Here is a 26,807-nt window from a genome sequence, read left to right on the forward strand (position 1 = left end):
TTAAAAAAAAAATTCCGTTGATGCCGTATCAGAAAGGTCTTACCCCCCCCCAAAAAAAGATAAGTAGGTTAAAACAACCAAAACAAAATCAGCAACAGAGCTTCCAATTTTGGCTCGCTCCCGTCCCTGGCATCAAAAGCTAATTAGTACTTCAGTCAGTGCAAGTTTCCTCGAATCAGAGATTTCGAAATGAAGGCTATGCTACATGTAATACGTATTTAAGTTCCACTTATGTCCACCCCTGTCTCCTGTCCTTTTTTTTTTTCATTTCTGTCAGAAATGCGCAGATGAAAGGAAAATTCATTGTTGGAATTTGGTGAAGAATGTTAACCCCTTCAACCACCCCTCACCTGCCCTAACTTGAACAGGACCACTTTAAGAAATGATGGAGCCTATAACAAAAAGTTAGAAAGTCCTACAAATCTTTGAAATTTAGAGAACGAATATTTGAGGATGAAATCTCAAATGACATTATATTTAAGAATGGATCAAAGAGAAATCAAATATTCACAAAACATGATTGCGAATGACAACTTTATTTGAACTTCAACATTCGTGCAAGTTCACAATCAACATGATACAATGTGGAGGAGATGAGGAAGTGATTCTCTCAATAAAGCATATTGATTAATGGATTTTGTTTTTCAGATGTTTACTTCTTTAACTGCTAACAAGTTTGCTGGCAAATGGTTCATGTTTCTTACATTTTTATTCACTGCTTAAATATGGTTTTGGAATTACTGTTATGAATATGGAAATATCTTTAGCAATGAACCCATTCAAGAAAAGTTCGGCCTCTGATACCTACATTTAGGTAGTTTAAATATAAAAATATTCTGTACAAATTTCATTAAAAAAAAGGGTAGTGGACTAGTAGCTCCCTACATGTTCAAATGAGCAAATGAATAACAGCTACACTGTCAATAAATGACAATGTATTATTTACTCGACAAAAACTATCCCAAACCATGTAAAGCAATGACAACCTACAGGTATGTCTATAATTTCCTTGCACACCAACCCTATCAGAGATTGGCATTTCAAATTTCCCTTCAAAAGTTCCTCCCTCTACAAGTTCAGCCATTGAAAGACAAGCACATTGCTTTCCCAGCACTTAAATATGTTTAGCGTCTATCCAAAGAATGAACTTGTTTGAGTTCTTTCTAAGAGTAAAATTACAAACACATCAGTTCATGAGTTTACCTTGGAATTAACCCATATGGATGGCTGGGTGACTATCATCTACGCATGTGAATTTGAAGAATTTCATTGCAAAATGCTAAATATCCAATTTATTGATTTTGAGATGTACGATTATTGTCTGCTAAAATAAAGAAAATAAGGACATTTTATATACATTTTATCATATCTCCAAACTACACATCGGAATTCAACCGACAAGGTGTCATTTAGCAATTAGGTCATTTTAACCAGTGCTGGAGTAAGTTCATCGCAACTCGCAAGTCCTTTCTCAAGTCCCTTCACAAGTCCAGTCACAATTCCCTTCATAAGGTCAGTCATAAGAAACAGGGTGAACAATGACAAAAGAATGCTTTTGTCACAGCTCATTTGAATAGCTTGTGAAGTGGCTTAAGACTGATCGACTTGTGATGCACTCAAATACAACACTGATCTTAACTCATATTTTAAAAAAATGGAGGATATAGCATTTTGTGATGAAACCCTTGGTATGTTGACTACTGTTTGTCAGCTACACTCTGACACTTTAAAAAAGAAAACTTGGCCACAGCATTTGTAGCATAGTAAGAAGAGTATGCATGTATGTACATTTATGCATCCATATTCGGGGTTACAGGCTAAACTGGAAATTTGCCTGACAAAAGATTAGGTTGTATGTATTTTGTCCATCACAATAGCATATTAGTGCCTTCAAAGAATGATAAAAAATAAATAAAATGAGCCGACATAATGGCAGGCAGGGGGCTGCATATGCATATGCAGCAACTGCCAGTCAATTCCATTTTATGGAAAATTTGGAAAAAAAGTTCTTGCACTCTGTTGTGTAGACTGTGTCATTTAATCGAGCATTCGATATTCGATAGACTGTTGCCAAGTCAAAGAGTTATTTTCCAAATCAAAATGTTGAAGGGGTGAAAATCAGAAAAACAAAAAAAAAAAGGAAATAAAATATGTTCACCACCTTGCACTCTAAAAGCAATGCTTTTTCCAAAGATGAGGCCAAAAATTACCTTTCCTGCAAGTTTTTCTTTTTCAACTGTTTGTAACGACATTTATGTTTTGTTTCTGCCTTTGTTTGAATTTGGTAAAACCGAATATCTGATCAACTGGAAAGATAAAAATTGGAATAATCAGTTATTCCAACTGACTCAGCATTACTGTCAAGGCTTTCCTCAAAGATGGACCGTCCCGTTTCTGTTATCATAACTGGCTATTAAACTAACTGTGCTAGATGACGGCAGAAATTATAAAGTGGGAAACCAACGACGTTGAAATAGTCTCCATTGACTCCCTTGACTAGTGTGCCTCCAAGTTCTTGGATGCCATAACCCCCTGCCTTGTCTCTGGAAAGAAAACATTTAATCTACTTCAAATACTTGTCGCTACAGACCTCTATTTTTGGAAAAAAAGAGACAAATATGCTTGAAGAGTCAATTCAGTTGAGGTATCTAGATGACAAGAGGGGCCACTTTCACAGAGCTGCTTAAGCACACAATTTGCTTTAGCGGGAAAAAACTTTGCTTAATAAACAAAGGTTACCAGCTCAAACTCTATCTGATTGTCATGCTAACCAAAAATCTCCCACATACAATCCCCAAACAATATACAGGTTACCTGATTTATTGAGTAGGGTTTTTTCACGCTTAAGCAAATTTTGTGCTTAAGCAGCTCTCAGTCCACGGATACCCATGAGCTCATCCTCAATTGGCCATCCAGATGCTGTTTTAGAGGATTCACTCAGCCCAGTACAGTTTTAACCACTGATCCCATTTTAAAAATGGTTTCCTTCCTTTTAGTATTGAGCTGCAAAGGTAAAACTCTTTGGCCAGATTTGGGAGAACATTTACAACATGTTGAGTTCACTTTCCGCTTTAGCATACTCATAGTTAGCCAAGGTAGTTTTTCTACCAGTCTCGAGTCTGTTGCAACCGAAAGACAAGTTTGTGTGAAACATTTTGGAGAAGTCCGATTGAAAGTAAGTGATAAAAGGGGTCATCTCTTAAAACTTTTCCCAGTAGGAAAATAATCACCGAAAGTAAATGATCAATTCCTAACCGTTTTCACAAGAGCCACATGTGTAGATTTTGAAGAAAAACTGGTTTTCAAAACTACAAAAATACCAATACCAGGAACAAGTTTATGTAGTAAAAGACTCAAATGATTCTCTGAGAGATAGACATTTGCCTGAACCAAGTAACCAAAATGAACACGGTGGTTAATTAGCCAAAATTAATGAGTAAAGATGCACATCTATTCGTGAAATAAAAACTCCACGTTTTCCTACTTTTCGTTGCAATGTATTTTTCCATAAGGAAGGTGCATACATGTTCATGCATGCCCCACTGTTACATTGTAACAAAGATGTGTGGCTCTTCGTGAAAACGAAAGTCTTACTTGACCCACTTTTCGGCCTTTCTAGTCAATATGTTTTGTACATGTATGAAGGGCAGTAGGACTCATATCTCTTTGTGAATAAGCAAAATGCACTTATCAAGATTCTGGCCTCTAACAACATAAATGTAATTGAACTTGAAAAAAAATGCTACTTTCAACATGTGTGGCTCTTCGGGAAAACATCGACAAATTGTGAGACATGCACTTACAATGGTTCTCCAGTATCGACGTATCCCTGGATGACCTCAGGTGAAAGGTCACCAAAGGTGACCTCTGTCGTCTCATGAAACTGTGTTATGATGAATGGACTGTCAGGTTGACATGAATTCCCTTCTGCAAAAAAAGGAGAAAAACTTACTGTGCTCACTATAAAATGTAATGCATAACCAGTTTTAGATGTAATACTGGAAGCAGGAAATCATCCCAACACAGTCAATTTGAGTTGTATTTAGAACCACACACCTTAGAATGACAGAATTTGTTCCCAGAAAGTACTCTCAATATTTGCTGTTGTCGTTTTCCCCCCAAATGTCACAGCATAACAAATACGGGCGATTCACAATAGTGCGCCGCCAAGAGTTTGCAACGCGTTGGCCAATCATAACGCGCCAAATTTGTCGACCCTTTCCAAACGTGCGTTGGGTCGATAAATTTCGCGCATTGTGATTGGCCAACGCGTTGCAAACTCTTGATGGCACACTATTGTGAAACGGCCATATTGATAACAAATGCAACTACAGCATGCTGGTTATTAGTTCCAGATGGTTGTGGCTCTCATGGTCTCAACTCCATTGTAAAACGCAAAAATATATCTTGAAAATAGTTCGCGGTACCCGCTGCTTCACCTGACTCGGACCGGCCAGCCGACCCCGGGAAGCTCGGTGGTCGAGTGGTTAAGACGTCTGCACTAGTAAGCAGGAGGTCGTGGGTTCGAGTCCCACCCGAGTAAGCTTGTGACTTTTTTCGAAAGCTCTCAGACAAGCAATGAGCATACAATGTTTATTAATACATACGTTGGGTAAGGGCAAAACCTGTTATATAAATTCACAGTTTTGCCGTAATACAACAACTTGGTATACTGTGAAGATCTGTGCCACAGGAATGCAAGTTGATAAAACAAAAACAAAAATTCTCAGCCTTGAATTGATAAGAGTGTAGAAGCCTGAATAATCTTCCAGCATTTTAAATGACCTTTTGATCTGTTGACTCCTGGGCAACATCCAAATTGTCGTTAAGAAAATGTCAACAATTCTAATGGACACAGAAGTGTATAAATGTCTTGATATTCATGTCATTCCTGATTTTTAAAGTAAAATCTCAGATTGTGTGACCCTTGGCAGGTCACTAGGGCTTAACAAATGGGCGGGGGACTTTCAGTCTAAATGAAGCAAATATCTTTGGTGTGACTGCAAGGGTCCTCATCATAGCCTTGGACTCACTTTTGCGAGTAATGAGTGCCATGCCCGTGTGGACCTGGTGGGTCGTGCCACTCAACTGACTCAGCATCTCGAATGCATTCTTCTTGTCCTTGGGTTTTTCAAAGATTCGCTCTCCGAGTGTCTGTTGAGTAGTGTAAAACAATACCAAATCTGTTAAGTAAGCCCCAACATTCCATTTAATAATATACATGTACATATCCACATGGCACGTTGCCTCAACTTGTTTTCATTCAAAAATGTGTTTCTGAGATGTGCCAAGCACTCCACAAAAAAGCCACTGATTCCTTTCCGGAATATACTGGACCCCCCCCCATATATACTTACTACTACTGTGTCTGCCGCGATGACTAGATCAGGTTCATTTGCCTGCAAAAAACAAACACAATATTTTATAGAGAACAAAATGTCCACAAATGCTTTAGAGAAAATTGACTAGAAACTTTTCATGTAATTCAGTGCAAAGCCTACCATATTTTTCAAAATATACCATCATGATGATGATGTATGATTTTGTAAGACTGAGGAGGGATACGCCCAACTATTATTACTTTTTACATGGGTCTTGATGTCCCTTGAAACTTACATATAAATTTATGCTAAGTTAAGGTACATGTACAACCAATGGGAGTTTTCATTAGAAAACTTGGAAGGAAGAAATAATGGCTCCTTCTCACGGTGAGTTCACGAGGGCATTTCAGCATCCTACCTCTTTCAACCTCTGTGCGACTTCGGTGGCTTTCATCCTTGCCGTCTCCTTTGCATACTCCACGGCTGAACTGAATGAAGACTTGTCCAGATTCTCTTCGAATGTCGATGGTACAACTTCAAACTTGAGTCCCTGTGGTCACAAGGCATTTAACAGAAAGAATGACAACAACAGCGTATACAGCCCAGAGAATATTTGTTTCACCTCCCGTGGTTTTAGAGTAATTCAAGATAAAAGTAAAACTAACTGCAGTATTACGAGGGGAATGCTGCCTAGTAGCTACGGTCTGCAACAACCTGATACTTGAGTATGGGGTTGCAATCCAGCTGCTGGTTACATGTTGTGACCTTGGATAGGTCACTTATCTCCTCCTTGCCTTGCTATACCCGTGAAGAAGGAGAAGGGGGAGAGAATATCAGTTGCCAGTGGAAATGGGTGGTAATTGTGTTGAAAGAGCCCTTTGCACCTAAAATGACAGCAGCATTATAGAGATATTTCTGGGCCCAGTGAACAGGAATAATAATGAAAATGCAAGTAATGACAAATATATGTTCTATATATACAGTGTTCTTATTATTATTTAAACAGACTCTACACAAACCAAAACAGAGTTACGAGTTTCTGTCGTCACAAGTTTGATGCACATAAATTCGAGGCACGTGGACATAAACACAACTTACGATACTGCTCAGCATATGTCTGCGTCTTGGAGATCCACTTGCCAAGACAATCCTCATTGCTGACAGCTCAGACATAATGGGTTGCAACATGGTGGCTTACACTTAGAGAATCTACAGGAGAGTATTACACAAAGCAAAGTCAATGTAACCAACTCATAAACAAAAGAAAACGAGGAAAAAAAAAACCTAAGACAGTGCAGATACCCTTTTCAATAATTTATGTCATGTATTATGTTTCATCATCGTTTCTGCTTGTCTGCAAAATTGAGACATGAAAAAACCTCTGGCCCGACCCCTTCCCTCTGGAAAAATTCCTTTACCTGCCCCTGTAATATACAAGGAGGAGGATGAGGTCCTGAGAAGTTGGACCTACAGGTAATTTCTCCAAAGTCGGCCCTACAGGTAATTTCTCCCATGAAAAACGAAATTATTAATTTACTGGTTTCAAGTTTGGAACTGGCAACAGCTAGAAGAGACTGCAGTATAGGTACTTTGTATCTCCTGGTGCTACCGCTTTCGGACAACTTTCAACGCTTCGTTTGGAATTTCTACAGAGAAAATATTCTTCAAAGTGACCGAGGCTGCCTTGGCCTGGATTTCAACTCTTGACCAGAAACCGTAGGCTGTGCATGCCACACACAAGAGGAATCATATTATTTTCAAAAGTGGTATCAGAAAGTGCCGCACAAGGCAACGCTCGAGAGTAATTTGGCAATTGGCCAATACGCAGGACACATACTGTACATGTACATGAACGTGCACATATCATGTACTGAGTGCAGTGATGCTGTGGCTAGGCTGAGTACAGTACATGTACGTGTATGTAGAGACAATCCAATATGTGTACTAAGTGAAAAGGAATTGGGAACCTGCCCCATGCAGCCCAAAGCACTATAATGGCTGTTCCAGCCTTACCAATGCTGACTGCTCATCCCTAGCAGGTGATGGCCCAAGCCATGGCCAACCACCTGTTGACAATTTACATTGGACTAAAAATTGTAACAAAGTAATGTACATGTAAGTGACTCGTTAATACTCCACAGAAATTATTTGTCCTGCCTCTGCAGGTGGATTTCTTGCTGCTAGCGGAAAGTCCCTTGGTCACTTAAAACCTGCAGTGGAATGCTCCTAAGAATCTCACAAGGGTGCCCTCTTATAATCTGACACCAGATGTGGCTTCAGAGAAGTGCACAATTTTTATTGGGGAGGGGGAAGTCATTCTTTTGCATCCCGAAGGATAGGGCCTTAAGGTACTTTCTCCTCCCACTTGATCAGACATGTGACTCTGCTTACAGGATAGCAGCAACACTCTTTTGTTGACTTTGTTGACACACTTCTTCTGCAATCTCATCCTCTTCAATTAATAAAATGCATTTCACTTTTTCGGTTAATTGTAAGCACTGATAATACACATTTGTAAACATTCAACATTTTGCACTTCTCTGAAGCCACATCTGGTGTCAGATTGTAAGAGGGCACCCTTGTGAGATTCTTAGAATTCCACTGCAGGTTTTAAGTGACCAAGGGACTTTCCGCGAATTACAAATCGTATGAATCCAGACATTTTGCAATGAAAAATATGTCAAATATCTCATCTAAAAAACTGTATGTCCTAAAAAAAAATTAATTCTTAGAGTCAAGAATTATTGCTTTGTCAAACTTCTCACAAAAAAGAGGATACCCTTGCACCCTTCTAAGGGCAGACTTTGAGTAACATTCTTGTAGTAGCGAGTCATGGGTTAAATGCAGTCATGTATGCGTGTTTACATGTGTATGCGTGACATGTACATGTTCATGCACGTGTGCTGGGGCAGCCGTGACGACTTTGACGTCTCAGTACTGCACCGGTCATTGTCCACAGCAGTGGAAGTGATGCACAGGAAATATCACTAATTTAATGATTCTACCTTATGAAATGGTATCAGTATTCATGAAATCTGTACAAATCCTCATCCCTGTGTTGGATATACCATTTTGATAATAAAAATGGCTACAGAATGGCTTTGAATTTTCGTGCACCGTTGAACCAATACGATTTTGGGGTGATTATTAAAAATTTTATCTGGCTGATTCAAAATAAATGCCTGAAAGCATTAAAGGTGAATCTCTTATTTGGTGCTAGATTTTGTCTCAGAAAACTAATTTTCTATAAAAAAAATTCATTGATGAAGTTATTGCAAATTTTAGAAATTTCAATTTTTTTGGTCAGAATGGGTCCCTAAAATCCACTTTTTATACTGTTCTGAGATTTACCATAATTCAAAAATCTAACCGATGGAGGAGTATTGTGTGTTGTGTAGACCATCCCAACATTTATCAATGCTTCTAAAATTTGGTATTTTACGCGGTCAGTCATTGAAAAATTCCATGCCATGACGTCGTCTGCTTGCACAAAAAACTGTTGTTATCTGCTTGAAAATGAAGTGTGCATGCCCGCGTGTTATGAACGTTGTCTCTATGGGGCACCAACATACATGTACGTGCAAAAAGGGTAAATTTCTCCCTTAGTCCATAGTGACGTCATGCCAACAAAGAGAATACGGATATCACTTGACACCCCGTGCATAAACCCTATGAGATCAGTTCTGAAAAATTCCAAGTGTTTTCTAATTAACAATTTCATATTTTCCCTCCTAAATTGAACTTTTCTGGCCATGTTTTTGCTTCTGGCATCCATATATGGAACTCTTCCCTACTACAGTACTAGATTCAGTCATGTGTATTACAGAGTTCCAGTAGGCTTAGGCCTATGGGCTTACTAGTCCTGGCTGCAAGAACGTTATCAATATCACCACATCATACGTCATAATAACAGCTTTTAAACATCTTAAGCACTGCCATAGATACATGTACACGTGCAGGTAACATTCTCAAAACATAGGCAAACAAATTTTATAACTTCTAAATAATGTCATAAAAATACAACATTAGCAATATTTGTTTTTCGCTATAAAACCTGTTAAAAAAAATTAGACAGGCCTAGGCACTAACATCAATTTAATGTCAGATAAAACATCAAATAGGGCGCATTTACATAATTTACATAATGTTATTACGACATTTCTGTGATTTACATAATGTTTCTACTGGTATGCTGTAATTAAAATGACATTTCGAATCGTTTTAGTCACAACATCGGCCCGACCTTCAAAAAATGTTTTCACAGCATCACGCCTAAGTGTTTGCTGGGATCTCCCTTTTGTTTAAAAATGTAGGGGCCATTTATGAGACAAACGGGTGCTTTTTAGCTACCTGCGCCCGCTAATTTTGAACCCCTAATAAACACTTGGGTCTGGGTTGGTATTACATGTAGCAAACATAAACACATTTGTGAAATTGTGAGGCTCGCTTTTAATGAGACATTGATGGGCTCACTTGTTGAAAATTGAGCTTCGTAGCAACGTTGAAGTTTGGCGGCACGCAAAAAAACAGCGCCCTCTCGGTTTACAAAGTCTGCACAAAGTTGAGGCCTCTAGCCAGCACTGATGTTGCATGCAAATTCGATCTCTTTGAAAAACTGAAGTAGTCCTGTCAACTCACCAAAATCTAGTACAACTGCAGCATCTTCCAGAGCCCTTTTCAAGCGCTCTTTCGCTTAACATTTAAGTGATTCTCGGCAGTGAGTTGGTGGGTCGCCCGTTTTACACGAGTAGTTCACTGCATGAGACTGGCTCCCAGACGTGTATATATGCATATCTAATTGAATTTTCTAGGAGCCATTCTCAATCAGATTACATGTAAACACGTAGTGATCGCACCGCTGCGTTAGGTTTATTTGCTCGCGCCAAACTCAGGCTCAGATTCAGTGGCACCATGGTGCCGGTGGCACATAGGTTTCATCCTCAGAGCCTCAGGTTCTGATATTATTTTTTGTCTTTAGACAGTTCGTTGTTTGTTTTATCTTTGTGGAGTCCGAGCTACTTGAACAATTTTTGGCAAGTTCTCTTTGTTTAAGCATGTTAATATATTGAGAGAGTAAAAAGAGTTTTTTATGAGATCAACTTGTGCCAATTTGCCTAAGTCATCGAAAAAAATTTTTAAGTTTATACACGCAGAGCGTATCCCTTGAAAATAAGTGCCAGTGGGTGTTTGTAGTGAAACTAATGAAAGAAAGGATTTATAGAATGTTTTACAACTGCAAGTTGTTTGGCACAAAGACTTGATGTGTGCTATTGAGCTTCACCTATGTCCAATCGGGTCCTTATTTGTTGATTGTGGTATCATTAGCTGATCACATAGTCTTCCTATTAAATTCATGCCCTTGGAAGAAAGTGAAATCGAAGATTTCTCACCGGATCGACAGATGATCAGATGATCCCACCCAACTGGTAGACCAATGATGGAGAGACTTTCCGGCTTGTTAAATGTGTTTGAGAAACAAAAAGCACTCTGTTTACTTGCACTTTCTGCAGACGTTTAACTCTTGAGTATTTTGATTTGTCCAGAATGGTGCAGCCTGTTACCTAATTTCTGGCATGTCCAAACTGTTGATGCAGCGAGTGGTGTCATCTAGGGCACGGAGGTTGCATTATGCTGTTGGGGAAGCTACACAGCACCATCAACCTGTTTGCTGTTGCTATGAGAGTCGTCACCATAGGAACCGTATCATCCCTCATCAACCAATTTGGCTTGGGTTCGCCAGGACCACGTATTCAGCAGGACCCATCCCCCATCACCGGAGATGGGACTCCATTTTCACCAAGCCAACGAGTATGACAAAAACGGCAGTTTTCCTCCGGTCTTTGTCTTCAGAATCGGGCAGCGACACACCGCTTGACCAAATAGACTCACTTGAGGAGGATTCCTTTGAGGAGGTTGCCAAAGAACTGGATGCAGAAGGAACAGGTCCCAGAAGGTCTTGGAAAGGAAAGTCTTCCTCAGATAGCTTGAAGGTATTAAATTCGTTCATGGCAGGCCTTTGCACCTAAAGAGGACAATTTGTCTGTTTGTCAAGCAAATTAGGACCAAGTCGTGCGGACATTTGTCCATCCCAACAATGTTTTTGATCAAAATCAGTGTATTAACAAGTGTTTTTGCACATGCCAGTAATTATAGAACGACTCCGTGTGTGTTTTATGATTGTGTGCTGCTTCAAATGTCTGCAACATGGATTGTGATAAATAGTTTTGACCATGATCAAGTTTTCTCGGGATGAATGCAAAAATTACTGGTGGGTGAATATCATGCTGTAAATGTACACACTGTGGAGTGGGGTTCAAAAATGTTGTCAACAGAATCTGTGTGGAACTTCTTTATTTTTTTAACGCTGGAAATCTTTAGTTTGAACAATAAACTCTTCACCATATTCTGGTTATATTTGGAATGTTCCTTGGTTAATTTTTGTCGATTAATGCTAATTTCTCATTCTTCCAAAGCATAATTTACTTTTTCCTAAGATTAGATAAAGCGCGTGTACTGTAATGTGACTCATTGTCTACAGTAAATTACAGTCATGGATTTTCCTCTTTTTTGAAACTTTTTCCCCACAATGTAGGACACCATGAAGAGTGTCGGTAGATTAGTCCCAGACAAAATAGTCACCCTCCTGGATGAGGCTGGGGTATCACTGGGACCACTTCACCGTAAGGAAGCCATCAAGCGGAGTCAAGAAGCCAGACTCAAACTGGTACTGATCAACCCAAACAGCAAGCCATATCCCACCTATAGGTACCAAGTAGAGTTGTTAAAATTTTTCTTTTATTTCATTTAAATTGTAATTTGCTTCTTGAAATATAAGTTCTCAGACTTTACAGCCCTTTTGAGTGGATGGGGTGTGGAGGACAAGTGTAGGTGTTAGAAGAAACACTCATAAACGTTTGAGCATTAATGGGAGAATCTTCAAACTGGTCAACTCGGTATGAACTCTTTGTCATGGTGCAAGTTTTATTTTCAGAAACCTTGAGAAACTTAACACTAAATAGGGAGTACATAAAGTATGCTACTCATCAAATAACGTGAATAATAATTTCTCGCTCCACCCAAGTTATCATGGATACATGCTGAGTAATGCTCTACCCACTTGAATTCTCAACTTGCAATCAAGCATTGAGTTATGAGGCACTCTAAACTCACCAGAGATCCGTGCTTGATTCATTTCTCTCACAGACTGATGACTGGGCAGCAACTTCATCAGGAACAGATGTCGCTGAGGGAGAAACTGAAGGCAAAAAGTGCCCCCACGCAGGTCAAAGAGGTCAGGCTGTCGGGTAACATTGAGAAGCACGACCTAGAGGTCAAGCGGCGGCACATGCATGACTGGTTCGAGGAGGGTGGGGCACAGGTCCACGTCAAGGTCACGTTGATGGGGGCCAGGAAACGGCAAAAGCCGGTCTCCAAGGAACAGCAGGTGCGGACCCAGATGGATGTTAGCAAGAGTTCAAAAAGAGGAAATGCTTTGAACTTTCAGTTTGGAAATGCCATTTCTACCATAAATACACATGAAAAACCTGGTATTTGAATATGGGCTTAAGCAGTCAACAGGAATACATTTTGTTCCTGTTCTGCAACTACCAGGATCATGCTGCTTACTGCGTACTGTTGTAGTAGCGAGCAGAAGAAAAACCTTTTCTAATTACTGCAAATAAAAGTTGTACTTATGGTAGCATGTTTTTGCTGGTTAACAAGAACATCCGGTTTGTGCACATGCATACCCCCATTGCTATTTCTAAGATTCTGTGCTCCTCATAGGAAGATGGTTACTATCTAAATGTCTATTTGGAAATCTCAATGCACAGATTGGTGATCATAAAAATGAATTCTGTGGCTAGAAGGTGAGTGGTTTGCCACTAAATTCTCACCCTCAAGTGACTTCACTCTGTGATTTCAGGTACTCCATGTGAGAAGTTCCAGTGGACAGTTCAATTGTGTACAGAAAACTTCACAAGATAGCTAGGCAAATTGTCTTGCGTGAACAGTTAAGGGCTTTGAGTAGACCAAAATCAGCTGGAAAATTTATCTTGAAAACATTTAATAGAAGTGAACTTTCTTGAATTTCTTGCTGTTTCAATATTCTGATCTTTGCTGATACTTTGAATTGGCCACAGAAATTCAACCATTTGTCTTCCATCTTTAGATTGCAGTTAATGTCTTTAAACCTTTTGTTCCCTGTCATGTTTCTGATTTCTCCTAGTTGGCTGTTATTGGTCAACTCATGTCTGGCCTGGAGGATCGAGTGACGTTTGCTAGCAAGCCCAGGGAGGTGGGTAAGGATGGAATGAACCTGACTGTGACTCTCAGGCCCATGTCGGCCAAAGAGAAGGCGGCCCTGGTCAAGCAGAAGAACAAAGATGAGAGTATGAAGCAACCCCAAGGGGGGACGTCGGACTCCGGACATGGAGCAGGGGAGGCAGAGGCAACTGCTGGAATGGATGAGAAAGCCCAAGGGTGAAGGGTGCTAAGTGAACACAAAAATGAACTGAAACTAAAATGCGCCAGCAACTGACTGTGAGTAATGCAGCCACCCAGGCAATGCTGTATCAGTGAACTCCTAGAAAATTGAGAACTTGAGAACAGGATAAAAAAAGGAGGTCAAGAAGAAGGATTTGCTTGATAACTTCACCCTTGAATCAAAAAAACAAAACAAAATAAAACCAGATGAGATGTCAGATTAAGGGTTTATTGGATTGGCATCATCCCAATTGCAACAAAGTTAGGGAATGAATTTGTCTCAAGTCAGCTTGTGTAGATTTTCTGCACATGGTGTAAAGTACATTTTCAGTAGAATACCAGAACTTACGAGTCAACCCCGAGTACGTCGTAATATTCTAAGGAGGAATAATGAACAGTAATCAAAGTTTTCATCAGATTCAAAGTCAAAAAAATTCAACATCTACCTTGGAGTACATGACACTAATGCATACTTGTACCCTTAAGGGGAAATACATGTATATGTATCCCATTTAGGGATGTCCCTCAATAGTGTTCAACTACATGTATTCCAAAGAATAAAAACAGGTAAATTGCTGCAAAAATGGATATGAACTTGAGTGTAACAGAACGAATGCCTACCCATTACAGAGCACCTTCTGCAGGCTCTTTATGAGAAAGGCTCTCTTTCAGACATCTCTGGTGACCATGGGCATGCTACACAAGTCATTTGTAGTGGCCCCCGCCAGAGGCAGTAACCATGTATGATTACTAAAGAGAGCTCCTGCTCTGAACAAAAGCTTAACGCAATGCTGTCCACCATTAATGGGGGCCACCGGGATTACCAAGTGAAAACAAGCTGAATGCATCTGTTAGAATGTCTATTCATCTTTGCCATGCAGGCCATGGGAGAAGAGGATTGGGAAGTGCATCAGACACTATTTGTGGTCCCTTTAAAACTTAGCAAAGACTGCTACAGTACACAGGAGAAAGCTTGACCGAGGAAAAGCAGGAACAGACAATAAAGAAACAATCTAGACTTACACCATCTGTATTTGGTCTGGTTGTATAGTACTCAACAGTAATCACCTGTGGTTGTTACCTTCAGAGACACAATAAATAGTCCAGAGTCGTCAACGGTATATGACCATCTTCAAACGTAAAATATATTTGGACTGGCAAGCACATCAAATTTCTTAGTAAAAATGCTCCATCATGCTCCTGAGCTTTTACCGTAAACGTTGGTCACTCTGAAAAGGTTGAGTTCAAACCTCCTCATGTGACTTGTTCCATTGAAGATCTGATGTCATTGGAAGCATTTTCACACATTAACATGGGAAATCAAATGAAACACTGACTCACAGTCCCCTTTCATCACGAGATGCTGCTTGTACCAGCTGAATAATCCTGTTCTAAACAGACCCTTATCATGAAAAAAATTGACAATTTGTAGAAAAAGCCTGAGAATTTTGCTCTGAATATTTTAGCCACTGCTTTGCATATGAGGAGTCAACTGCACACATGAAGATAACCTTGTTATATAAGTTTTTCGCAACAAAACAACTCGACAACTTTTGAGTCAAAGAGCATTTCCAACAAGCGGTTCCATCTCGTTCACTAATGGTCTTCGCTTCTGTAGATGCACTGAACCCCGGCATCCATCATCCTTCATCCTTCATCCTCCATCTCTCGTACTTCTGCCTTCCCCTCACTGTCTCCTGTATCGCTCCCCGATGTCTCCATGGTAACTGTAGGAGCTGCATCCAACACATCTTCACTCTCATGAGCAGTGCTGTCCATCTCTTCTGCTGCCTCAACTGAAGTGACCCCTCCTGTTACTCCATAGGCCCTGTTGAATATGTTTGTTTCTATTTTGGGGTGTGGTAGCCTGCTAGCCTCGTCTGGGTAGCCGGACAGCCGAGAGGCCAGTCCTCTCTTCTTACGAGGCTGTGGTGTATAAAGAAAAAACACATATAAATTTTTCATTGGCATTCATCAATATTGAAAAATGCCCCGTCATGAAGTGGTTAAATACAAAAACATCCAAGACAAATGTTAATAGACGTCAACTACCTGAAAAAGAAACTTGTGTCTACTCTCAGTGTGACTGCACTTTATAATCAAGACTCACTTTACTCTCAAGAAAACAGCACTCCCCATTGTTATTGGAAACATTTTTCCAGAAATCAAAAGAAAACCCCCCATGGACAGCATTATTCCTGAAATTAAAAATACTAAAAAACTTCAAGATCCAGTTATATGGGGGCAATGCTGGAACAATAATCCTGTCATTACTGAAGGCTTGTTGAATATCTTGCGATGCTATCTTCGGAATGGCCTACACTTACAACCTGGCTCACCCAGGCAAAGGAAAGGCTCTGCATTACCTTGGGCGGAGGCCGCACATAGTCCGGCTCGTGCACCACTTGGTGTTTGGACAAGGAGCATTTGTGGATGAAGGTCTTGCTACAGCCAGGGTGATCACAGGCATAGGGACGGCCTCCATCATGATAGTTCTTGATGTGGAGCTCCAGGTACGAGGGCTAACAAGGAAACAAAATGAAAGTCCACAGGTAAAAGACATTAGGATAATGTGCTGCTCTTAACTGATGTCCTGAAATCCAGGCACTGATGTATAACTGGTCATTTCCTAAATTCAGGGTCCAGTTAGGGCTGTGCCGAATATCCGAATAACCAAATAGTCGATTGTCGAATATTCGAAAATCATTTTTCGAATTTGAATATTCGAATGCTAAATTCATGAAAAGTAAGGGAAAACTTTCTTATGTTTTAAATGAGAAATATTGCACTATGGAGGCTTGTTTCAAGCAGATTCAAATGAAAAACGTCAGAAATCTTACAATGATTTTAAAAGTAAATTCACAACAAAGTGATCAAAATGGAACGGACTGCCCTTTTTCTTTATGTTAGGGGATTCTGCAAAATCACGCAAATTTCTGACAAGGGAACTTGTCGAAATAAAAAGCACTGAATATATTAGATTTATAAATTGAGGAAGCATTTTCACCTTCAAGTATGATCTGTTGCAGTTTTCTCTGGGACATATAAACACCTCCTTGATCTTCTCATGAGATTTCATGTGTACTCGTAACTGCAAAACAATAAAAAATTTGCCATCACTGCCGATATAGATCAGACAATGGCATATGCCTGTACTCGAATCCCTGTACTAAATTGCCAAGATTTTTATATGTGGACTCTTCTTTTTTCTGAAAAAGAGACCAATGTTGGATTGAAGAAAGAAAAACTGCTTAAAAGTGGAAACAAAACCTGTTTTGCTCTACTGTGCATGAAGCAAACTATTGTCATATTTTGGCTAAGATAAAGCCATTAACTCTGGAACTCACAAGCATGTTTGTGATGACACGCATGTACTTGAATCCTCCATAATTTAACTCAGTTCAGTAAACCAATAGCACAGTTTCAAAACTTAATATCACAAACTTCTGACATTATTGAAAACTCTCAAGGCATTTCTGCTTGGAATCTCTTTATAGCCTCTACAACCTATCACTGATTGGGAACTTTCTTATTCAATCTTCAAGGGGCATTAAGCGCCACCTGAAGTGGAAGTGGCCAGGCACTTCACTCCTCACTCCTGCAAAACCCTCCTGAAAGCTGCAGGTGGATCTTGAAGGAGCTGACAGGATACAGTCAAACATGGTTAATACGAGCTCAAAAGGACTCTCCAAAAATCCTTGTCTTTTTGGTGATCCTCGTGTAATATGTGTTGACACTTATCCCATTCACAGAGTGCAAGCCTGGCATCATGCCCCAGCAAGCATTGTCGTACACAACAGCAATGTACGGTAGGCCTACATGTACCGTACGGCACAGTATAAGCAGTGGATTGGTATTCGATGTACACGTACCAGCCTTTAACTTTTAATAAATTTTAAATCGTAGTAGTGTTGTGGCCGTCCGCGTCACACGGCATGGCAAAGCACTACCTGGAAACTGGTACCCAATGTTGCACGTAAGTAAATATTTATTAAACTTGATGAGAACCGGTTCATGTCAGGACTGGACATAAGAGGGCACTGACATTGGGGAATTTCCATTTGTTTTTAATTGGCGGGAGGGGATCTATTTTGTACAAATGTTTTTTTGATTTATGGAACAGTAACTTTCATTTTCAATGTCATAAATCAATGGGTTGTGCGACAGGGTTGTGCGAATTTATTTTAAAAGGGGAATGTGGGACATTGGTTAACTGAAGGAAGGGAACTTTAGAAGGGTGTAATTTCCAAAACCTATTTAAATATTCCCTCAGAGGAAGCTATAGTGAACACGGCAGGATCACTTGTGCATTTGTTTTCCTCGGCATCCAAACTTCCGTCCCATTTATGATTTTGAGTCAGGTTCACCCATTGTTTGGTGTAAATAAAAAACACCTCTTTCAGACTGGACCCGCTGTGATTGAAACTCCTTTGATGCCGCGCCATTGCATCACCTATTGTCGTTTTGAATAAAGCCCCCATCTAGCAGCACAAGGAACAGCCGCCAAGTCATCGGTGGTAAAACCGCATCACGAATTGCCGAGCAGATTAGCATTATTGGAGACCTACTGATGCGCTCCTTCAGGATTTATTGGGATTAAGCTTTCAAAGAGGCATTTTAAACTATAGTCATTGTAAAAATGCTATGGACAACGGTTTTTGACACTGCAGGTTAGGCAAAAGTGCTCGTCTTGTTCGCGTTCTCGTCTTAGCACGGCTCGTATTAACTAAGCTTACCTCACAGGAATGTGTACATTTCAAACGGGACTGAAGAAATATGCTCGTAGTAAGCGCGATCTGGTCTCAAGCGTGCTCGTGTTAATCGTGTTTGACTGTAGCTTTAAACTCAAAGCAAAGTAAAAGTGACATGGCTAGATCTGGTGTTGCATTTCTGTGGATTTGGAGGCGTTTGGATTAAGTACACATTTTACCTTGTGCCTCTTGAAGTACACCTTTCCACACAGTTCACATTTGTGCTCTACAATAAACAAAACAGAACACCATTCTTGCAGTTACAGTGTTATAACAGGGAGATGTACCACATGTTCGCCCATCCAACTCCTGAAGTAGTTATTGTATCCAAATTTCACAGCAAATTATGAAAAAAAAATGGCTAATGTCTGGGGATGAAAGCAAGAGTAACATTTCACTCTTCATATGCAAGAGAAACACAGGTCACTTTTGTTTATGACTATAAATAATTACCAAATCCAAGTTTCAAGTTCATGCCCGATGAAAAGGGAAAATGTCTGTAAAACTAAAGCTTGGTTAGTATTTTCCTGTTTAATTTAGTGACCATATTTGCATATGGCATAATGGCAAAGCCGCCATGGCTCGCTGCTTGTTATGAATTTGAATTTCTTTCCTGTAATAACAGGAAAGAAAGAGTCATCCAAGTTATAAAAATATGGTCACTAAATTAAACAAGAAAATACTAACCAAGCTTCATCAAAATTTTTACAAGATTGGTTGACATACGAATGCAATACAGATGGTTGACAAGATATTTTATCAACCTTAGCAATAAAATTCATTGTACTCTAGTTAGTGCTATGTGCAGACTGTGTGTTGAAAGGCACCTATCATTTAAAAGTAAATCAACAAAGACCACCAAACAGGGAGATACAGGTACAAAGGCTCCACAGTTCTTTACAGGAAAGAGGAACGCCTATAGAATGTGAGTCCAGTACAGTCAGACTAGACCTGGATGATTATATAAGCAGCGTATTGTGAGTTTGATGGATGGTGCATAATTAAAATTATGACACGGAATCCCCGTTTTTATTCTGCTTTTTTACTTAAGGTAAGCAAGGAAAATGTTAACAAAATACCTGTGATGTGATCGTCTGACAAGTGTTTGCGAAGGCCAGTCCATTTGTCAAAGTGACGGCCACAGCCTTCTTTGTTGCATGTGTAACCTTTCAACGGGACAAAAATAAAATGTAATGAAACTCAAACCAAATTAGATCAGATCAAATATGTGGGCCCAACCACAGGTGTGATGGGTGGACGACATCAAAGAATGGTCAGGGTGTGAAATAACTGAAAACAGTAGCACTGGAAAGACAGGCTGTGATATACCAGGGGTAGTCATTCCACAGCGAGTATAAAACCCCACCTTTGTGAATTTTGGCATGACTTTTCAATTTGCTGGGTACTTGGAATCTTGCTTCGCATCCTTCGTGTTGACATCTACATCAAAAAAAAAAAAAAAAAAAATACATCTTGAAGACATCTACATAGAAATAAAGAAACCTGGGATGAGATTATTGATCGATGTAATGCCTGGTTTTACAAAAACACACCAAAACTAAAATGAGTTAAATCCTGTGTGACATACTAGCTAGATCCTTTGGCCTCCGTGTTTAAAGAAACTTACTTGAATGGTTTGATGTTTGTGTGAACAAAGCTGTGGACAGTGAGATGTTGATGTTTCCTGAATGTTCTGTTGCATCCTTCATGGCTGCACTGTAAGACAGGAAAAAATGGAAAAAATAAAAAATAATAGGGGATAAATACCTGAAAATGCATGTAGGCATTTGTACAAACATGTATTCACCAGAATTTATGCATGGTCTTTTACCCAGTGTGAAAAAAGTCAAGTTAATCTGCAAACAGTAATTTGGTTGGTCGACATTTCAGATAAATTAAAAGTGCGAGCACAATGCCAAGGTCCAATAGCATACACTGTACATTCATAAAAAAATTATCCCATCTCAAACAAATGCAGCAGAATGGATCAAGCAAGCTCAATAGATTCATCTGACTATGTATAACGGGTTTTGCCCTTACCCAACGTATATTAATAAGCACTGTATGCTCAGTGTTTGTCCGAGAGCTTGCGAAAAAAACCTCACTAGCTTACTCGGGTGGGATTCGAACCCACAACCTCCTGCTTACTAGTGCAGATGTCTTAACCACTCGACCACCGAGTTTTCCGGGGTCAGCTGGCCGGTCCGAGTCAAATGAAGCAGCGGGTACTGCGAACTATTTTCAAGATGTATTTTTTTTGTTACCCGAGTAAGCTTGTGATTTTTTTTTGGCAAGCTCTCGGACAAGCACTGATTATACAGTGCTTATTAATATACGCTGGGTAAGGGCAAAACCCGTTATATATAATCAACATCTCCCCAACGCAAAAAATACTTGAATCTTGAAGATTCATCTGACAGTTATTATCTTCATGCTAAATCCATCTAGATCAACTTCAAACTGACCAACAAATCCCACAAAACTACAGTAGTTTAACAGTTGAAAATTAGATTATATGGTAGCTTCCAGTCCAGTAAAAACTATCATTTCCCCCCTTTCATTGCCTCCCATAGAGCACTTAGAAGAATAACCTTTGACCAGGTGAGCTTCAACTAAAAGCAAAGGGGACTCTAGGTTTGTCCAATAAGAACCTTACTTTAAAAAGCCTCTCCCGGTGTATCCTGCGAATGTGCTTCTTCAATGTGTCGTTATTGTTGAAGGCCTTACCACAGTTATCTTCTAAGCAACTGATTAACACAAATAATGTAGACAATACACTTTGTCAAACTATGCACCATAGCTCCAATATTTCGGATTGGCTTTGTTAGTGAATAGCCATTGTTAATATGACAATCAAGGGAGGACAGTTAAGTATTAATTCATTGCATTTTGTTGTTCAACTTTCTAGTATCACCCCTATTTTTAAATGTTAACGTCTCAACAAATTTGCCCAATCCTCAAGCTGAAGCACCCCCTCATTGGTTCAAAAGAGTGAAGAGTGTTCAGTTTGCTACTAGCCATGCAACTGTAACGTGTGCATTTCATAGTCCTTCATGAACCAGAGAAGTGCAGAACCCACCAAAGCAGTCTCTGTTGCTAGGCAAATTGCACCATCTCTTGCTCTAGCTGGGGGTTCAAAGTGCCAACTGCATCATCCTGGACTCAAATCTTGAATTACACATAGCAACGACTGTAATTGCTCGTGCATTTATTAGCAGTACATAGTGCAAGGGTGCTTATGATTTCATTATTTGCAATGGTACTGTGTAATCACCTTCAGGAGGGTTATCAACAGGTAAGCAGGGGCTCAGATTTGATGCTTACAACTCTGCTTTTCAGACGCTTTGACAAACACTACAAGGGAGTTTTGTTTTGCCGACAATGAAAGATGCCAAGAGTAATTGGCAAGTCTGGTCCAAGCCAATTTGGCTCATCAGGCTGGTGTTTATCTCCAGTTGGCATGAAACGACTGAGAATATTTGTATTCTCCCACACTCCCCCCCCCATGGGATGCCAGTCCATCGCAGGTTGCTTCCCGAGCTAATGCTGGTGCCCATTTACACTCCTGGGTGGAGAGAGGCAAACAGAGGTGAAGTGGCTTGCCAAAGGCCACAACATACTGCCAGCAGATGGGTTCGAACCTCCAACCCTATGACTGGAAGCCATAGACCCTAACCACTTGGCCACATGCCCGTGTGAGGTCCTAATTGGTAAAGTGAAAGTGATCTGGAAGGCATTAGATCTGAGCAGACACGATCCCCGTAGAGACCAGATTATTTTTGAGGACTGTGATTTTGCTTTGCCTGTGTCATTGCATGAACTTTAGCCACCAGGCACAGCCCGAGCTATGGGCCCCAAGCTGGACCAAGAGAGGGTGCAATCTTTTTAGTGACAGAGACTCTTTTGATAGAACCAATTGTGTAATGCACGCATTGTGTGAGCGTTACTACCAACAAAACAAAGACTGCTGACCAGTATGGCTTGTTTCAACCTATGACAGGGTGCTTCTGCTGAAGGTGGATACCAGGCAGCTCTGCAATTTCTACTTCTATGTCAACCAAACTGTAACAATGAAATTAAGGCTTCGTTTTCAAGGTCCAGTTGAGCAGCTCTGTGGTCTTGAAAACACACCGAGGTGATTCTGCATCTCTTTAACATGCAACACAACCACAAATTATTATTCCAAACCATCTTCTTGTAGATTATTGTCGTAAATAGTCGTTGACATTTGGACACAAATTCGCTTACTGTGTCCAAACGGTTCATTTTGTTTATTTTACAAAAGAAAAAATATTTGATTCCCCCCCTCTTGTAAATACATTACCTAGTCAAATGTCGTGATCAAAAATCTACCAACCAATAGTACAAGATGTGGCTCTGTGTGAAGGAAACCTGATCACAACCCGCCACCTGCCTCCCCCCAAGGAAACAAATAAAAAACAACAAAAACTTACACAAAGTCCTTCTTGTCAGAGTGACTTGTTAAGTGACGTTGAAGGTGGATCTTCCTTGTGTAGGCATTACTGCATCCCTCAAAGGTACAGGCAAAATCTCTCTGAAATGAAAGGAAGAAAACCCTGAAGTATTAGGGCTAGAAATCACTGGAAACAAATACTGCCTCCCAGCGAATCAAGCCTCCAGGTACTTCAGGAAACCAACAATCGCTTCTGTGTGCCTTTTGGCCATTTGCGGGTTGCAATGCCATCTACTTTTAAATCCAGCCTCTGAGAAAAACTTCTAGCGATGCAAATTCCACTATTTCAATCACATTTTCTCATTAGAGTCATCACGAGGTACCTACAGCTCTTAAAATTTCATACAGTAATTTTTAGACCATGACCATTTTTTGACAAATCAGAGCTTTTAGTTACCAAAGTCTCAGTTTCCACCAATGACGATCACAACCATATCATACTATTTGTGAGCATCACACTGCACATATGGTGAGCCAATCGTTGAGCTAGCTCCGCATGTCGGTTTGACCATTTTCAGAGGCGGGGGGAATTAAATCTTGTTTTCACCCTGTTCATCACACAAGTCTTTACAGCGTGAATGGACTGATGCTGACAGGATTAGTAAAATATGCAGTGCTACGTAGCTGTGTAGGTAAAATAAGATTCCTTCCCTCCCCTCCATTGGGTAAAACTCCAATGGTCTACAAACCACTGTTATGAAATTTCCAAGAGCTAAAAGCGCCTCACAATTGCCCTCATGGGAAAAATTGATCGATAAAGTGGAATTTAAATCACCAGTAATTTACCTCAGAGGCTAGATTAAACAAAAATAATAACAGCATTACAAACTGTAACTTTCTTCTTTTCTAGTTACAACAATCAAGGTCCAAATAATCGATAAGCCTATATCGAATGACTTTGGATTATGAAGGAACTAATTTCTGATTCATTGGATTCTAAGATTGATAGGAAATCACATGGTATCTGCCCTCTTTGATTAACCCCCAGCATGTCTCATTTAAGCTACACATTACTGATTTAAAATGTATGAACATACATCAAATGTATAGTTGGTATATTCCTGTAACAGATACCTACGTAGGCATGCAGTAATATGGCCAAAGGCACACGGAGGTGCAGCTGCAGTTTGGGTTTTCAGTGTACAATACTGTCTAGGCATGTGGCAATTGCAGTGTGGCTTCGATGCACAGTTTACACACAGCTTCGTTTTCGGTTTTGCACTCCAGGCATGCAATTTCTATATATAATTTCTATAACTATACAATGACATCAACTGGACATCAACCGGATTCCATCATGAAAAACCGCTTGAAAAATTGGAGAATATCCTGGGTTGCCCGTACAAAAGCCCATCTTTTGCACCGGTATTAGGGTGATCAAAATCACCATTATTTTTGCTGAAGCTAAAGAAATTTTCCATATTTTTTACAATGATTGTATCATTATTTGGTTATTTAAAAGTCAACTCGAAATCACCTATATGGTTTAAGTGCTTCTTAAAATCTATCTGACTAAGCATATAAATTGTTATTGAAGCTCTATGAATTACTTTATTCAATTGAGAACTTAGAATTGCTTATCTTTGAGTTCTGGTTCTGCAGTGTGTTGCATTTACTTCATCCAGTGCACGAATAGTGTCATTGTAACATCATGCCTACCTTTGCCCTGTGTACGGCTTTGAGATGAGAATAGTCACGCGTGCATACTGCAGCCCTGTGACAATCTACAAAATGGTTGTTTGAAGAACCAATCAGTGTGCTCTGTGTTAGATATGCAAATAGAGCTGGGGCATGCAGTGCATTCGCATTGCGGCTATATAAAGACTGCCCATGTTCATTCTCAGGCTGGTTCTCGACTGGGAGCTGCCCATGCTAGACCCTTCAAACCAGGCAAGAATCAAAGCATAACTCCAGGGCAAAGCACTATAGAAGTAATTTTTTACGAAAGTAGCCAAACAGTGCTACGCACGCTACCATTGTGAACTTTCAGTTACAAACAAGAGACTGATGCAAGTTTAACCCAAGTTATAGAGGGCGCTGTTCACCGGATGTTAATGATAGCACAAGGACTGCAATAAATCACGCAGACAGTGTTGTTTTCATGGTTAAGAGTAACCCATTCACCTCAAGACAATGGTTTCTTTCTCTGCCTCCCGCTTTGAATAAAAATTCCCTTGACATTCAACTCGCTTACGTACCAAGCTTACAGCAGACAAGGAGACTTAAAATTGCTTAAGTGAAGGCTCATAAAAATTGCATGCACCAAGCAGGAATTATTACACTACATAAAATACATGTATTCCCAGTCCTCATGATTGTTATTGCAACAGTCTTTTGGGGACTTCTTTAAGCTTTTTAATGACATCTCATTCATAAAAATCAATCAATAAATCAGAAAGCTACAAAATTTCTGGTGAGGCCCATTGTTAGGTAGTCTTAGTAACAAAGCTGGATCTGATGTCAGTCCACTGCTTTAGTGTTAAGTCAGGTGAACATACCCCCAGAACTGTGGGGTCTGACGTCCGCCCTGCTCCCACAAATGGGGCGGACGTCGGACCCCACAGTTCTGAGGGGTAAGGTGAACAGAAATAGGCCTAGCTAGCATGTCACAAAACATATGTCAATTATATGTCACAAAAAATACCATCATTTTCATGTTTTGGGCCCCACAGAGATGATCTTGGACTGTATCATTGCCTTTTCAAGCACATTTCAGCAATTATCAGTTTGGTTGTTATTTATTGTGTTTTTAATTTTGTTGACATTAGCCACAAAGCTGGGAAGTGGGAGAGTGTTTCAGTCTTAAAATTCACGTCTTTTGACATTTTTCAAATAAACGAAATTTTCCAGGTAACATCAACCAAAAGTGGCGTCGAGATGTTGATACATTGCTTGTCGGAAACAGACGTCTCACGGCCCAAACCATCATGCCTGTTTATTGGGCATGCACAAGTAAGTAGGCCAATGCGAAAGGCATACATGAAGCATCAACAGTGTTTTAATTCTTTGTGACTAGAATGTTAGATTTCAGAAAGGTGTTATCCTACCTTTTTTGCATGAGTTCCTGAGTTGGTGGCTAAAGTTAAATTCTGTGCGCTAACCATTTCAGCCTACTTCACTAACCAGTAACTGACAGCGCCAGTAGTGGTGGTAATGGAGGATGGATAAGCGCGCATGCTCTGGTTGTCCTGCCAGCTAGCAGCACGCGCGCACGCACGTGTCAAAGAGCAGAAGACCATTAATGAAGAAGGCCGCCCCCTAGAGCTCATTGTAGACGCACTTTCTGCGGAGCGTGGGGCCTAGGGGCGCAGACCAGTAAAAAAAAAGTTGCCACAGGCAACAGTTGTAAATACAATGTACCCCCAAATAAACAAAAAAGATTTTAAAAATCAGGAAAAGCACAGGTTTCAGGTGTTCAAGACACATATCATATTAAAGCTTACTTCCTCACCTTTCAATTTTCAGTGGCTTAACCCAGCAGCAGTGGCACAATTTTTACAGGGGTGGGGACTTTGGGCCCCCAGTGAAAAAAGTGGGGGCCACTGCCCCCCCCCCCCAAGTTCTGCCACCAGTGTGTTTTGAAGATATTTCTCTCCAGAGATAATCACCCTTCGAAATAATCATACAGCTCAGCACCATTTTGAAAATTGATGCCTACACTCTACTCAGAAGTGATTTGGAGGGCCCTGTTTGGTCCACTACTTTCAGAAATACCAGCTGGCAGTCCTGCTGGTACATTCCATCCTCCTCTACAAACCACCCAGTCTAAGTGCCACT

General features: G+C 40.2%; 3 protein-coding genes across 6 annotated transcripts; 1 reads left to right on the forward strand and 2 right to left on the reverse strand.

Moving 5' to 3' along the window:
- Positions 1–506: 506 nt before the first annotated feature.
- On the reverse strand, positions 507–10,092 carry LOC147799995 (putative bifunctional dTTP/UTP pyrophosphatase/methyltransferase protein). 2 transcript variants are annotated; one of them, XM_087133346.1, is made up of 7 exons: positions 9,960–10,092; positions 6,420–6,530; positions 5,740–5,871; positions 5,358–5,399; positions 5,034–5,154; positions 3,804–3,927; positions 507–2,543 (listed from the first exon to the last, which is right to left on the reverse strand). In XM_087133346.1, exons 2-7 carry the CDS (start codon positions 6,507–6,509, stop codon positions 2,414–2,416), a joined length of 639 nt encoding a protein of 212 aa, XP_086989472.1. In that variant the 5' UTR covers positions 6,510–6,530; positions 9,960–10,092; the 3' UTR covers positions 507–2,413. The 2 variants fall into 2 exon arrangements, with proteins under 2 accessions (XP_086989472.1, XP_086989473.1); XM_087133347.1 differs by lacking the exon at positions 9,960–10,092 and adding an exon at positions 9,795–9,812.
- Positions 9,906–14,827, forward strand: LOC110979790 (translation initiation factor IF-3, mitochondrial-like). 3 transcript variants are annotated; one of them, XM_022235847.2, is made up of 5 exons: positions 9,906–10,046; positions 10,865–11,311; positions 11,914–12,086; positions 12,525–12,765; positions 13,549–14,827. In XM_022235847.2, the coding sequence occupies exons 2-5, from the start codon at positions 10,895–10,897 to the stop codon at positions 13,804–13,806; spliced, it is 1,089 nt and encodes a 362-aa protein (XP_022091539.2). In that variant the 5' UTR covers positions 9,906–10,046; positions 10,865–10,894; the 3' UTR covers positions 13,807–14,827. The 3 variants fall into 3 exon arrangements, with proteins under 3 accessions (XP_022091539.2, XP_022091541.2, XP_022091540.2); XM_022235849.2 differs by lacking the exon at positions 9,906–10,046 and adding an exon at positions 10,156–10,273; XM_022235848.2 differs by lacking the exon at positions 9,906–10,046 and adding an exon at positions 10,203–10,354.
- LOC110979792 (uncharacterized) lies at positions 14,014–26,237 on the reverse strand. Its single transcript, XM_087133345.1, has 10 exons — positions 26,078–26,237; positions 23,011–23,111; positions 21,213–21,303; positions 20,184–20,272; positions 19,923–19,996; positions 19,636–19,722; positions 18,736–18,782; positions 16,813–16,896; positions 16,172–16,327; positions 14,014–15,731 (listed from the first exon to the last, which is right to left on the reverse strand). The coding sequence occupies exons 1-10, from the start codon at positions 26,132–26,134 to the stop codon at positions 15,453–15,455; spliced, it is 1,065 nt and encodes a 354-aa protein (XP_086989471.1). The 5' UTR covers positions 26,135–26,237; the 3' UTR covers positions 14,014–15,452.
- Positions 26,238–26,807: the final 570 nt, after the last annotated feature.

Source organism: Acanthaster planci, linkage group LG02 (genome assembly GCF_054643075.1).
Source record: "Acanthaster planci isolate LZ-2023a linkage group LG02, COTS_SCS, whole genome shotgun sequence".
Taxonomy (NCBI): Eukaryota; Metazoa; Echinodermata; class Asteroidea; order Valvatida; family Acanthasteridae; genus Acanthaster; species Acanthaster planci.